We start from the raw sequence: 15,946 nt of genomic DNA on the forward strand, positions 1-15,946 counted from the left end.
CCAGGACATGCCTGTGTGGGTTCTTTACATGCCGCTGCCATGCCACCTGGTGCAGGAGGATATCGCTGGCCCGAGATGCTGCCTGGATGGGGAGAAAGCCGGCCCGAGATGCCGCCTGGTGCTGGAGGATCGTGCTGCCCCAAGGATGCCGCCGGTCCCACTGAAGCCACCTTCTATGACCCGTTTTTCACTGGCAAAGCTCGGGCTAAAGCTGCAAAAGGCCCCGGGAAGCCGCCTCAGTACAGTGATTGACAGCCGAGGGGGTGAGCGGGACTAAGCCCACAGAGCGCCATCTGATTGGAGAAAGTCGCCTCCCTTGTGTGATGGCATGGCCACTTGTTTTATTGCCACTAAAAATGTGTTCTGTTTTCACTGTTTTGATTACCAATAAAATAGAAAATATGTGCAAAACTAAAGGTGTGGTTTGTTTAATATTTAAAATGTTGATTTCTGAATTTTTGTTTAGAAAATTGGGGGCTGTCTTATACAAGGGTGCATCTTATAGACGGAAAAATATGGTATCATGTTTCTAAACTTTGCTACACATTTGGCTCTAAATTTAACTGATTAACCACAAAACAATCAAATTTGACTTTTAAATAATATTCAAAATTTCAACCAGTATTTTAAGCATTCCATAGAGCCTATCTATGCATAATTTTATTGTTAAACTTCCATAAAAGAACAATAGAAATTAAGTTGTCAAGTATTTGGGGCTTTCATTGTTTTTCTCAGAAAAGCGCTATGCCTAAGACAAGGTAAGGAGTTAAAGATTGTTTGCAAAATGAAATAACTATTCACTTAAATATAACCTAAAGTTTGAACAGAAATTACAGTTTAGAATGACATTCGCAATTACTAACCTTTAAAACCTTAAAAACCTTTCTGCTTTTTGATGCTAATGCAGTTCCATTTGTGTTCAGAAATCCTCCTCCAAGGTTAAGAGATTTATTTCCCATGTGAACTGTTTCCAGGACAGGACTTGAAGAAAGGCTTCCACTTAAAAAGCTGTTGGCGAGTAAAGATTTGTTTTTCTGACGCTCATGATAGAGTTGAGTGTTGGCTTCTGCTAGTTTTGCATTAGCTCTGCAAAAGGTTTGAAACAAATCAGTAGTTAAACAAGATATCATCTTAGAATAATGATACACTTTATTTCATAAAAAGTCAGAACTCCAGGCAAAATGTAATGTATCTCTAACCTGTTCCAGAAATGTATCTATCCAGGGCCTTAACAAGTCTAAATAGAGGCCTCATTATTCTGTTCCGAGTTCTGGAATGGTAATTAAAAATCAATATTTGTTTTTTTCCTCTATTCTCCTGACAGTTTTCTCTATCCTCCTGTGCTAAAGTAAGCTGTATGCCCAGGCATAGTTAGCACCCTGTAACATTTAAAATCATAGTTGGAGGATTTTGGAAAGCAGAATATGAAGTCTTTCTTTTCCTTGATTTGAAGCCTCAATAGGATGATTGGACTGGACAGATCCCAAAAGACTGGAGTTGGGCTGACTTGGTAAACATGCTTAAAAACACCCTGAAACTTTGTCAAGGACACCAGAACAGGTGTGGATTTGAAGAAGACAGTTCCCATAACAAAGTGAACTTGTTGATATGAATTATGTAAGACGTTAGGGGTTTGGCTGGGAAAATTGTTTAAGTCTACAAATTGGTGTTGGAACCTCAGGGTTAGTTTTGCTTTGACATAACTATGCAGTGTATTCAATAAACAATAAGATTTTTGGAAATGGAATGAACCTGGAGTTTTATTTGGATTCTCGAGCTGGATGTTGACAGGGCATCACTCTCACACAGCTCAATCTATCCCAAAATCATGGAGAGAGAAAAAGAGAGAGATAGTGATATGTACATTGCCTTTTGAGTTCCTGGAGAAAAGGCAGGATATATATCTAAAAATATATATCAATAAAGACAAGGAGAGACATTTTTATTCTTAATGGAATGTATCTCCTGCCACAAAATATTAATCAAAATGTATTGGGAGTCCTTAACATAGTAATTGTTTTTCCTTCTAATTTTTTCTTTTTCAATTAATGTTCAATTTTTCATGTTACATTTAATTTGCAAAACAAAATACTCTGTGCAAATTTTAAGTATGCACTAATCAATAATTTATGTAATGGTACAAAATCAAGTGGAAAGGGAAACAAAGTTAGCAGAAGATTACTTGGGAGGGTGGGTGATATAATTTATACTAAATCAAACCTAACCATCACTTTATAAGGTAGATGAAATCTATTTACCTTTCTCTCATTCACAGCATGCAAGCAGCAAGGTTCTGTTCATTTCATACATTAATTAGGATTAGCAAAAATACCTTATCTCTAATTCTAATTTTATCAACCCCTTCTCCCTCAAAGCTGTCAGGAGTTTAAAAGAATTACCCTTGCTTTGGAGAAAACAGTACATCTGAAAGATACAAGCCTGATAGAGTGCATCGCCCAGTTCTAATCCAATATGTGGGTAAAATCCATCTGAACATATTTTATATTTCTATAAGCTAAACCCCAGAATATATAAGTCTTCATCATATTTGTTTTCTTTTCATAAGCTTAGACATATTATACATATTTTTGTATGTAACTGGAAAATCTTGTGTTTCCTTCACTGTTATTCAGATGATAATTCAGAACCACCGATTTAGCATTAAAATGGGTAACACAAACGACAGGCTTATTGGAATTCATAATTCATAATGAAATATGTGAAAAAGAACTTTATTTGCAGAATTATATTCTCAGAATACAAACAGAAGTATAAACAGAAAGGTTATTTTTTAATGTATTTAAACACTAATCTGAAAAAATATTTTCCCCTTTACTATTATATTTAATAGTAAATATTAAATATTATATTTAATTATATATTCTATTTTAATATTAATTGTAATAATTCAATTTTTAATGCCCAGTGTTATAATTTATTTTATTCTGTTATTTATGGGATTGTAAGCCACCCAGAGTTGCTTGGTAGTAAAATGGGTAGCAGATTTACTAAGAAAAAATACAAGTTTACAAGAATTGAAACTTTTTTACTTACCTATCCAATTTGCTCCCCAAAGATTTCCGTATTTTTCGTTCTTCTGAATACAGTCCTTTGTATCTTTCCAATTCTGTATGTATAGATTCTTGCTGGTTGTTTTTAAGTTTGGCCAACTCTGATTCTAATTCTTTAATTTTATTTTCCAGTTGATTTCTCAAAGAAGCATTATTAGTAGCTCTTATCTGTTCCAAAGTTTTTTGAGAAGCAGCCTGTATCTAAGACACAAAATGTATTAATTTAGAAGAAGTCCTTTCTGTACACTTAATTAAATCATTGATATATTGTCTGAGTATAGCAACCTGATTTAATGAAAATATTAAGCAATTTTGTCAACAATATAACTTAGTTAATATTTGTCAATTATTTAAAAGAACCAGTCTGGTCTAATGATTAATTCACCAAACTAGAAACCAGGAGACTGTGAATTATAGCCCTGCCTTAGGTATGTCAAAGCCAGCTAGGTGAGTTTGGGCCAGTGATTTGTGGTTGTGAGGAAAATAGGAGGAAAAAGGAATAGCAGATATGTTGTCTGTCTTGAATTATTTATAACAATAATAAAGACAGGAAATAAGTAAGTAACCTGTAAAAAGAAATTGACTTCTTCCAATTTTTGTCTTATGTCGTTCCTAGCTCATTCTTCGATCTCTCTCTTGTATTGTTCCACTTGGCTGAGATCTATTAAGTTACCCTGTACTTGGCGTTTGGGGTTAGCTACTTCTTCTTCTAGTTGCAATTTGCTTTTTTCTAATTTTGCATGATTCTTTTGGAGTGAACAGGGCAATAATAAAAATACAAATTACAAAAGTTAAAACAAGATTAAATAAATGCCCACATACTAAAATACATCATTAAAACCTAATAAAAAACAGTAGCAACCCCCCCCCCCAATCCCCTCATCAGGCCAGGCCAGCTTGTTCAAAAAAGTATGTTTTTAGCTCGCGGCGAAAGGAGCGAAGGTCGGGCGCCGTCCGGAGCTCAACCGGTAGCTGGTTCCATAGCTCCGGGGCGCCCACAGAGAAGGATCTCCCCCTGGGGGCCACCAATCGACATTCTCTGACCGGTGGCACCCTGAGGAGGCCCTCTCTGTGGGAACGCACAGGGCGGAGGGAAGTCGATGCCGGCAGCAGGTGTTCCTTCAGGTACTCCGGACCCCTGCCATGTAGGGCTTTGAATACCATTACTAGTACCTTGAATCTCACCCGGAAGGCAACTGGTAACCAATGCAGCTCACGGAGCAGAGGTGTAACGTGGGAGTATCGGGAGACTCCCAACACAACTCTCGCGGCTGCATTCTGCACCAGTTGGAGCTTCTGGGTGGTCAAGGGCAGCCCCATGTAGAGAGCGTTGCAGTAGTCTAGTCGAGAGGTCACGAGCGCATGAGTGACCGTGCATAGATCATCCCGGCTTAGATAGGGCCGCAACTGGCGCACCAGGCGAACCTGGGCGAAAGCCCCCCTAGTCACAGCTCCTATGTGATCTTCCAGGGTGAGCCGTGAATCTAGGAGGACTCCCAAGTTGCGAGCCCTATCTACGGGGGGTAATAGTTCACCCCCCATAGCGAGAGGTGGAATGTCCGAATAAACCCGGGATGAAGGTATGCAAAGCCACTCGGTCTTGTCGGGGTTGAGTTGAAGTCTGTTCCTCCCCATCCAGACCCGAACCGCCTCCAGGCAACGGGACATCACGTTGAGGGCATCACTGGGGTGGTTTGGGGTCGAAAGGAAAAGTAGTAAAGCTAATAATAACAATGGTAGTTATAGTAGATTACCATAAACAATATTAAGTTTTCAATGTATAGTATTTTTCTTCCTCAAATAAATTCAAAACTGCATAAGAGCCTTGGTGGAGCAGTGGGCTAATGCCTCCTTAAGTAACACCAGGTGCCTGCAATTAGTGCAGGTTCGCATCCCACCAGGCTCAAGGTTGACTCAGCCTTCCATCCTTCCGAGGTAGGTAAAATGAGGACCCAGATTGTCGGGGGCAATTAAGCTGACTTTGTAATAATGCCGCTGGAGGGGGGGCGAAAGCCCTAATAAGCAGGCATATACATAGAATGAAGGCTACTGCTAAGCTTGTAAGCCGCCCTGAGTCTTCGGAGAAGGGCGGGATATAAATGGAATTAAAATAATAAATAAATAAATAAATAAATAAATAAATAAATATCACATTCCTTTCTCTCTAACTCACTTATCTAGCCATTGATAGAATTTGTTCCAAGTTCTATAGTAAATTGAAAGTTCTTTCTCTTTAATCTCTAAATTGCTATCCATTTCTGCACAATCCAATATTTTCTTGATTAATACTTCTTCAGTTGGTAACTTTTCATTTTTCCAATATTCAGCATACATAATTCTCGCTGCTGTCAATACATGTAACATTAAGTATCCACTCTCCTTGTCATAGTTGGGGCCTATCATTCCTAACAGAAACACTTCTGGTTTAAATTCTATTTTTTTTAATCATCTTCTCCAACCATAGATGTATCTTAAGCCAAAACCTTTTTGCTTTAGGACATGACCACCGTACATGATAATAAGTACCTGGTCTTTGATTACATTTCCATCAGACATTTGAAGTATTTTTAAACATTTTGGCTAGTCTCACTGGTGTCATGTGCCATCTATAAAACATTTTATACAAATTTTCTTTATATGGTACAGCTTTGGTTAATCTAATATTTCTGTCCCATAACTTTTCCCATTCTTCAAGCTCTATGGTATGTCCAACATTTTTTGCCCATATTATCATTGTTTCTTTAATTTGTTCATCCTCCACCTTAAGTTAAGCAGTAATCTATAAAGTTTTTTAATCAGCTTTTCATCTGTTTTTAGCAATGTAAGATCAAGTTCTGTCTGTTCTTTATAGAGCCCCGTCGTTTTCACATCTTTTTCATATCTTGATTGGATTTGTAGGTATGGCCACCATGATAGGTCAACACCTTGTTGTTGTAAGTCTTGTCTAGATTTCAATCTTCCTTCATTGTCCAGTAAGTCTTTATATGTTACAAGTTTATCATAGTTAATTAAGTTTGGGTAAGCAAAGGCTTCCATTGTTGTAAGCCATTCAGGTATCTTAATATAATTTTTTTTCTTTTAGTTTTTCCCATTCTAAGAGAAGTGAGTTTCTTATAGCATGGTTTTGGAAATATCTATGTGCTTTATTCTTACCATACCACAGAAAGGCATGCCAGCCAATCTGCAGGTCATGCCCCTCTAGGTATAGTATAAATGATTGAGTGTTTTTATTTGAAATAGATTCCTACAGTTATTCTCAGAAGAGAACAATATTAAGCAGATATAATAATAGGCTCTTAAGAAAATCCATACATTAAGCATGCATGCCTATCCAAAGACATCCACAGAATCAGATTTTCATTAAAATAATAAAAGCAATATCATATCATAAACTCTGCTTCTTTTGTATCCCCACAAGGTCACAACACATACTAAAGTGACAGACCTTGTCTTACAACAGGGTAACACTAAAAGTAATTTGTCATTTTGTCATTTTCACCATCTTTGTGCCTGACTTCAATATTATTTTTTTAGCAATTCATTTAATGTTCTCACAGACTTTTTAGGTTCTGTTTCAAATTCTAGCATATGTCTAACATTTTAATTCTTGTACTTAGCTTTAGTTCTCGATGAGCATTAATCTTTCTAGTTTTTATATATTTTTATTTTATATATTACTGTTACATTTCTGTAAATATTATCATAAATAAAGTTTATATATAATTTTATAAAATGTGTCCACAAAGCACAGTACAAGGCTGTGTTTGAGTATATTTAATATTAAACCCTGCTTAGAATTAATCTTTATCCAGTACCAACTGCCATTTAAAGTCATTAGAAAGTAATTCACACTTTTTGGCAAATTCACATTTTTGACAAAACTACAAGTCTTTAATGTGGCTGACAAGATCATGGTCTCTTCTGACATAGTATCCCTATTTACATCTATCTCTCCTCACTTAGCATACAAAGTAATGATAAAAAACTAGAAGAATTCAACACAGATCAGCACAACCTAATCAGGACACAAATCATGAAGCTACTCCAGAGTACTGCCAACATACCTACTTCACATTCAAAAGGGAACTAGAAGACTGTACATTTCAAAACTACACACCTAAATTTTGGCGCTGCTATGTGGACAACACATTTGTCATCATCAAAAGAAATGCAATGAAAGACTTTCATATCCTATTAAACTCCATCTTCCCAGCCATACAATTCACAATGGAGGAAGAAACGGCTGGATATTTATCATTTTTGGATGTGCTTGTCAACAGGCAGAAAAAAGGAAGCCTAGAAATCACCGTTTATTGCAAGGCCACAACACTGCACGCCTTCTTAGTAACCATCCACTGTCACCCAAAAAAAGTTGCACAAGAATACTATTTGACAGGGTGAGAACCCACTATAGTACCCAGCAATCTAAGCAACTGGAGAGAAGATATCTATATGAACAATTCAGGCAGAAAGGGTACCCACAACCACCTATTACAAGATGCATGCGCAACATGCAAGGAAATGAAGATAGAAGGTATAGGACCAACTATATGGCACACCCTGCCATACATCAGAAACATTATGGAAGCAGTAGAATGCAGCTTCCGACATCTGCAAGTGGGCAATCGCACACCACCCAGAGGCTACCATACAAGGGCAAATCATGCATTGCAAAGATTACTTAGAAGTGGTAATACTTCTAGTGTAATCTACTGGACCCCTGCATGGATTGCCAATGTGACTATGTAGGACAGATTGGGAGGAAGCACCAGACTGCAAGAACACAAGCAAGTGGTCAGACGAGGAGACCAAACTCATTGGTAGCTTCACATTGCAACAAATAAGGCCATACATTCAATTTCATAGCTACTAAGATTGTTGGCCATGCAGGTACAAAGATAGCCAGGGAAATGATTGAAGCTTGGGAAATGGGCACCTTGTCAGTCAACAGAAGTGCTGATTTACCACCAGCTTATCAGGGACTTAGGAGCTGAGAACATTTATTTATTTATTTATTTATTTAGTTGCATTTGTATACCGCCCTTTCCCTGAGGACTCAGGGCGGTTTACAGGGAATTAAAAAATCCAACATACAAAAGTTAAAACCATATTAAAAAATATTAAATTAACCCTGTACACAATTTAAAACCCAATTAAAAAATTTCTCCTCAGCCTGGGCCCGAGAGCTCAAAGAGCCAGGTCTTCAGGCCCCGGCGGAATGATCGGAGGTCGGGGGCAGTTCTCAGCTCCACCGGCAGCTGGTTCCAGAGGGCAGGCGCTCCCACTGAGAAGGCCCTATCCCTGGGTGTCACCCGCCGGCAATCTCTCACCGGCGGAACCCTGAGCAGACCCTCCCTGTGGGAACATGGCAGCACAAGAAAACAATAGCCAATCACCGGCTATCCACACACCCATCAACCAATAGGAAGGCACCACATAAATATGATGCATCGAATAGCCCAAAGCATACATTCTGGCAGAAAGAAGTTCTCTGAAGATGGGCTCTAGCACAAGTCCGAAGCTCAGAAGACTAAACCTCTGGTCCCAGATTGGATCTTGCAGCAATTCACACTGCTTAAAATTTTTCATTTGGCTATGCTACAGTCTAGTTATGATAAAAAACGATAAATGTATATCTAATAGTAACAATTATATTCTAATTTTGCAAAATATTCTATTAGTCACAACTAGGTTCAGAACACTAATAACCCTCAAAGTGAATACATTTTGGCAAATTATCAATAATACTACCAAGCCTCCACTCATATTTTTTATTTTTTGGCCATCAAGTAAATAGGGTCAGACCTCGTTAGTATTTGGAATGGGAGTTCACAGAAAAATCCCTGAATTACAGGTAGTCCTTGATTTATGACTGGTTGTTTAATGACCATTCAGAGTTATGACAGCCTCAGAATGGGCGCTAGTTTGGTGGTTCTAGCAGGAGAGTGCAGCTATCATATAATTTTCACCAAAGATCGGTATACTTGTTTTATCTGGGATGGCTGTCCTCTTCTACCAAGCTCAGGAGGGATGCACATGGAGCAGTGAGGGAGGAAGAGGATACTCGACTATCCAGACAGATCAGCCAAATCAACACTAGTGATCAGATATCGCACCCAGATTGCTCTCACATCCAGAATGGGTGTTTATGGCCCAATGATTTGTGATGTCTTTTGCCAGTTTCCATACAGTACAATGAATTCGGACTTCCAACTGCATGACTTGCTTAATGACCCAATGATTTGCTTAATGAATGCCATAAAAATGGTTGTAAAATTGGGTTTGGGCACGTGGTAACTTGACTTATGACCATCAAGACTTAAACCCAAAATTCCAATCTAAACTGCATTCATAATTCAAAGACTATCTGTACTGGTAGTCTTTAACTTAGAAAAGTTCATTTAGTGTCCGTTCAAAGTTACAATGGCACTGAAAAAAATGACTCATGACCATTTTTCACACTTATGACCATTGCAGCATCCCCATACTCATGTGTTTTACATTCGGATGCTTGACAACATACTCACATTTATGATGGTTGGAGTGTCCCAGAGTCACGTGATTCCCTTTTGCAACCTTTGGACAAGCAAAGTCAAGGGAGAAACCAAGTCCACTTAACAACCATGTTACTAATTTAAGAACTGCAGTGATTCATTTAACAAATGTGGGGAGAAAAGTTGTAAAATGGGGCAAAACCTACTTAACAAATTTCTCACTTAGTAACATAAATTTTGGGCTCAATTGTGGTTGTAGGTTGAGGACTACCTGTGTAGGCTAGAATACGAAACTGAAAAACATCCTGAAAGAAGGCAATGACAAACTGTATTTTAATGCCGCAAACATTTATATGGACATACCCATAAAATCTCCAAAGCTAATAACAATTTAAAAGAGAATTTACATCTCAATATTCCTAGGCTATAAGTCTTAGTGAATACAAAATAAAACAATTAAGAAACTGTTTCACATGTCACTATTTTTCCACTTTGACTTGCTTTCAAAAGTAAAAAATGAAATGAAAAATAAAATTTAAAAGTTGGCAAGAATGTTTAAGAAGTTTAAAAAGTCCTAAAATTTTTTTTAAAAGGTCCAAATAGTAAAGCGAGTCCTAGAAGAATATTTAATTAATAATCACAATTAAAACAATAATAATAAAATAACTGTCAACTCTACAATGAGTGTAGCTGCAGCCATTTTTCCCTCTCATTCTAGGTTGCCACATAGAACGGAGGGAGGGGAGTTGCCCAGGTGCTTTGTTAGTCAAAATAATCTTTTGTCCTGTGGGAACCAAGGTCATCTATTGCTCCCGCGACTAGGAATTGGGTGTTGCATAAAGAAGCCTGCCAGATGAAAACATTGGAGAACGTAGTTGCTTGCATAGTTTTGTGAGTGGAAGATTATACTAATTGGGTAATTGTTACTTGTGTATTCAGACTTGGTTTCACTTTTGACCGTGCCAATATTTGTAACTAATAAACATGTTCTTTGAGGAATTTTCAAGCCTCGGAGTTCTGCTTTGTTTGACTCTTGTCTGTCAGAACCATAAAGACTCGGTGAAGATTTGAAGATTGAGGAAAAGAATGGAGCCATTGCTGGCTGCAAGGGAACTCCAGCTGACGGAGCGCAAGCAGCCACTCTAGCTGAGGAGGTGTCACTGGCAGGGGCTCAGCCGAAGTCCAGGTTGATACAACCTGGAAAGCTGGTACTGGAGGGGGAACTACAATCCTGGCGGACATCTATCAAGCCAAGGCTGCCTCTCAGTGCAGGAGCACTCCTGTAGCTGCTGAAGAGGAACTCTTGTTGCTGCCGTCCCAGGGGTTTTCATCCGCGGCATAAGGCAGGGGTCGACAACCTGAATGGGTCAAAGAGCCACTCGGAACCGGTTCTTTCACAAAAGCAAAAAAATGGGAGCCATAAAAAGCACGCACGCATGCACTCGCGCATGTGCAGAACAGGGGACTGAATTGAAGAATGAAAGAAGCAAAGATTGGGAACCACCGCGCTTGCTCTCTTTGGCGACAGGAGCTGTGGTGTGTCTGGGCAGCACCGCCTGCCTGCCGGGCAGTAACAACAGGAAGGTGGCAGCGGCGGCGATAGTTGGGGCGGCCTAGTGCCCTCGTCGAGAAATGCTGCAGGTGCTCCAGGCCTGGTGTGGGAGCATCCGCGCTTGCCGTCTTTGGCAGCTGCGCCAGCAGGAGCAGCAGTGTGTCTGGGCAGCACTGCTGAGCGGATGATTAAGGAAAGCGAGGGCTTGCCATCTTTGGTGGCTATGGCAGCAGGATCAGCGGTGTGTCCGGGCAGCACCGCCTGGTACTTGGAGGGGTGGGAGCTGCCTGCGCATCACCCACGCCCGCTAGCCGAGTACTGCCTACCGGGCACAGGAAGGGCACTAGGCTGCCCCAACAGCAGCTGCCACCGCCTTCCTGTTGCTGCTCCTGCCACCAAAGCCGCCAAAGATGGCAAGCCCTCGTTTTCCTTAATCATCCTCTCCACTTCCAACTTTTCCAACGAACAGCTCCCCGCCACACCCTAAAAACAAGCTCTATGCCTAGGTTCTGGCGCTTCAACGCTTCCAAACTCCCCCCCCCACTTCGCCCTATGCCGGCTACTTTCCATATTAGGAAGGCGAAGCCCACCAGCTCCAGGGATGGCATTTCCAGGGAAAGCTGCGCACGGTAGAACCGTCGGGCCAGGCATCCCTCCCCACCCCTTCAAGCGGGTGTAAGCTGGGGGAAGCTGATTCAACCTGGGACTTGACGGGAGACCGGACTCGTCACTCTGCCTTCTGGGCTGGGAGGGCAAGGACTCTGAGGAGAGGCTTCAGCCTGCAAAGTTCAGCCAAGGAAAGGCGTGGATGCAAGAGCCCTTCGTCCCGGACCGTGCGCTGCATTTGCCCAGACGGCATCAGCTTACCTATCTCTCGCGCCTCGGCTCCCGGCTCCGCCAGTCCCACACAAACTCCCGGGCCGAGTGGGAACTGCATGGCGCAGCTAGCAACTTTCCCTGCCCCCGCTTCCGTCCCTCCCGGCTTGCTACCGGGACTGGTAGCGCCGTGCTTGCATGCTATTATGTCTGACTGCCAAGAGATCACAGAATATGGGAACCCCCCCAGCGGGGAGCCACCGTACTTGCCATCTTTGGCGGCTGTGGCGGCAGGACCAGCGGTATGTCTGGGCAAAGTAAACAAAATTCTGGTGGCATGCTGGAGCTTGCCCAGCCTCGGCTGTTGGGCCACGGTCCGCTCATTGGGCAGCCTGGCTTCCTGACGGCACATCCTGCAGGGGAGGCGGTGGTCCGGCATTGTTTACCTCCCTCCTGTGTGTGTCGGACCCGTGGGGAACGGCTAGTAGAGGTGGCGGCAGTCCGGTGTTTGCGTCTCTCTGTGTGTCGAGCCCCATGGGCCCGACACACACACACAGAAGGGGGGGAAGCGCTGGACTGCCGCCTCCCTACCTGCCATTCCCCACGGGTCCGAAACACACAAACAAGAGGGGAAAAAAGGCCAGACTCCCACCTCCCTAAAAGCTGTTCCCGTGGGTCCGACACGCACACACACACACACACACACAAACGAGAGGGGGGAAAAATGCCAGACTCCCGCCTCCCTACCAGCCATTTCCTGTGGGTCTGACAGACACACACACACACACACACACACACACACACACACACACACAAAGGAGAGGGGGGAAAAATGCTGGACTCCCGCCTCCCTACCAGCCGTTCCCCACAGGCCTGACACACACACACACACACACACACACACAAGGGGGGGGGTAATGCCGGACTGCCGCCTCCCTACCAGCCGTTCCCCACGGGTCTGACACACACACACACACACACACATAAACGAGGGGAAAAACATGTCAGACTGCCGCCTCTCTACCAGCCATTCCCCGCGGGTCCAACACACACACACAAATGAGGGGGAAAAAATGCCAGACTGCTGCCTGCCTACCAGCCATTCCCCACGGGTCCGACACACACACACAGACATAAAGGGAGTGAGAGACAGAGAGTGGGAATGGGGAAAATAAGGAGGGGGTCTGGCAGCACCTGAGACTCCATATGCTGCTCAGAAACACCATCACCATACCCGCACGCCCCATCTGACCGACCCACTAACCTTTCCAGCAGTCCTCCCGTCTCTTCCTCTGCTGCCGCCATGTGTAGTCTGAAGAAGAAGAGATTTGTGGGCAGTCCCACAAACCAAAGAACTTCAAACAATCAATTCAAACTTCACAAGTTTTTTTCCCCCTGAGAAGTTTGAATTGATTGGCTGAACGTTTTTCGTCCCACTTTTTTTTTGGACTGCACATGGTGGAGCATGTGGCTCCGGAGCCGTGGGTTGCTGACCCCTGCCATAAGGGAAAGGGATCGATCAGAGGGGACGACTCTGGAGACTGGAAGTTCCAGTCTGCAGTCCACAGCCTCTCGCTCAAGCAGCTGAAGGAGAAGTTAGGCAGGTTGCAGGTAAAAGAGATGGGTCCCGTCGCCAGGATGTGTGTGCTGTGGGGGGGGGAATGCCAAGGGCTACCCATATCTTCCCCCCCTCACATGTTCCCCAGCCAGCTGTGCTGTCAAGCCCTGTATTCCAGCCAAGCCCACTGTCGCAACCTCAGGCTGCCAGTCCAGGAGCCTGGCAAAGGGAAATGCAGAGTGGTTCGCCCCGTCCCCAAGACCAACAAGCAGCCCAGCAGCAGGTGCAGGCAGCCCTGACGAGGTTTGAGCCGCCTCCCATCAAGCCCACCTTTGATGGGGACCCCAAGAATCTAACCTTCCTAAATCAGGTGTGGACTCATCTAGATCGCTATGCTTATGCCTACCAGGATGATGCCATGATAGTGAATGCTGTGGCGGCCAATTTAGAGGGGGAAGCAGCCGACTGGGTAACCATGATGAAAGGCCTCCTGAACTGCAGGATGCTAACCTATACATGGAGCAACTGAGAGGCCATTTTGAAGATGAACCTCAAACCCTGCTGGCCGAGAAGGAGATCCATTGTCTGAAGCAAAAAGGCTGCTCCGCTAAGGAACAAGTTCGTGAATTCAGAAGAGTTGCTGGTTGGCTGGGGCAGTGGCCGGAATGATTGTTGATCAATTACTTCAATCAGGGGCTAGACCACAACTTACTCCAAGCCTGCATCTATCGGGGCTTTCCCAACTAATTTTTGCTACCTGTAAGCTGGTTATCAATTCCTCAAAACGATTATGAACCTAGATTTCCACAAAAGAAATCGAGAGTTATTATGCAAGTTACAAATGTCTTCAGTCTTCAAAAATTCTCTAAAAATATTTTTTTATTTATATTCCTTACTATTGTTATTCATGATTTCAATAATTTTAATTAATTTATGACTTCTGAAAATAAGAAAACTAATTCACTATGCTATATTAGTTGTCTGAAATATTACATTTTTAAAAATTATAAAATACAGCAAAGCAATTAAACATGAAATCTTATTTCCCCAAAATATTATGGTTGACTTACAGAAACACTATCCTGTAGGTCTTTTTGAAGTATCTCAATTCTATTACTTTGCTGGTTTGTCACTATTGCACTGATTACATACAGAGGTTGAGTAGCCTGGGGGACACCATAACCTTTATTCATCCCACAGTATAAATGCCAGAGAGCTGAATGGTATTCTATTTTCTGGAAGGTATTCTCAATGTAGGAACAGAATCATGGCAAAACTATTTTAAAACCTAATGCATCAGAAAGTGTTAGATGTCATCTCTTCTGCTCCCACAGTAGAAGATATAAAGCATTTAAAAAACTGTTGCAAGCATACCTTACATTTCATCCTTTCTATTTCCTTCAGAAGTTGCTGTTTATCCTCCTCCAAGTCAATACGATAACGTGTTGAAACTTCCAATGAAGCTTCTGTCATGGATTGCTTTTTGAGGGAATCTGCAAGCTCTTGCTGCAATTGCCTTATTGTACTCTAAAAAGATTTTTAATGAAATAATTAATACAAAATAGACTGAAAGGATTGCATTTTAATTCATCTAATATTTATAATAGGTACAAGAATGTTCAATTACATATATTTTTGAGTTTGTGTGTGTATGTATGTCTATGTTTATATGTACTCAATATGCAAGTATAGTTTTCCTTCCTGACCAATATCAACCGAAGCAATGAACAACCATTTACTAGCAGAAGGAAGGCAAATATAAATTATTTAAAATAAAGTCCATCATTACCATATTCAAATAATATAGTGTCTCTGAAGAAAAATCAAGCTTAATTTAGAAATCTGTATCCTGAAAAATGATTGTATTTATGAAATTGACAGAACATAAATCATGCTTACCTCTCTATCTATTTTCTCAGATTCATATTTAATGACTTGGTCCTTTAAATTATTACATTTTGTGATTAATTCTTTATTTCTCTCTTCCATCATCTGAACTTGCTTTTCAGTATCAGCTCTAAGTTTATTAAAAATATCACAGAATTTATCTTGAACATCAGTCACTGCTTTTTCTTTGATAATGCCTTTGTTCTGAAAATCTTCAAGCTGTTGTCGAAGTAAGAGATTTTCACTTTGGACCTGTGCTAAACGTTCTTGCAAAGATTCCTGTTTTATTACAAATTTGCTTATTTGATCCTTTGCAACTTGTTGTGCATTTTCAAGTTCTTTCACTTGGCACTGTAACTGGTTTACATCTCTTTGAATACTATCTAACAGCAAATTCTTTTCCCGGAGATTGTGAGTTGCATGGTGAAGCTCATTTTCTAGACTATTAGCTTTACTTTCAGCTTTCCCTAACTGTTGAGACAAGCTACTGTTTGTTTCTCGTAGAGTACATACATCATGATTCAATTTGTCTTTTAAGTGGAGCCATTCATCCCTCTCTCGCTGAAGC

The 15,946-nt window shown here is 41.5% G+C and overlaps 1 protein-coding gene across 1 annotated transcript in view; it reads right to left on the reverse strand.

The window, feature by feature from the left end:
- The window catches only part of LOC310642791 (ankyrin repeat domain-containing protein 26-like), a 58,994-nt gene that overhangs the window by 20,398 nt on the left and 22,650 nt on the right, over positions 1-15,946 (reverse strand). The window contains exons 8-10 of the mRNA XM_083366717.1: positions 14,866-15,018; positions 3,055-3,272; positions 864-1,086 (exon numbers count right to left, since the gene is read on the reverse strand). Coding sequence (XP_083222843.1) covers positions 864-1,086; positions 3,055-3,272; positions 14,866-15,018 — 594 coding nt within the window. The remainder of the gene's footprint in view (positions 1-863; positions 1,087-3,054; positions 3,273-14,865; positions 15,019-15,946) is intronic.

The sequence above is a fragment of the Vipera ursinii genome, assembly GCF_947247035.1.
Source record: "Vipera ursinii genome assembly, chromosome: 6".
Taxonomy (NCBI): Eukaryota; Metazoa; Chordata; class Lepidosauria; order Squamata; family Viperidae; genus Vipera; species Vipera ursinii.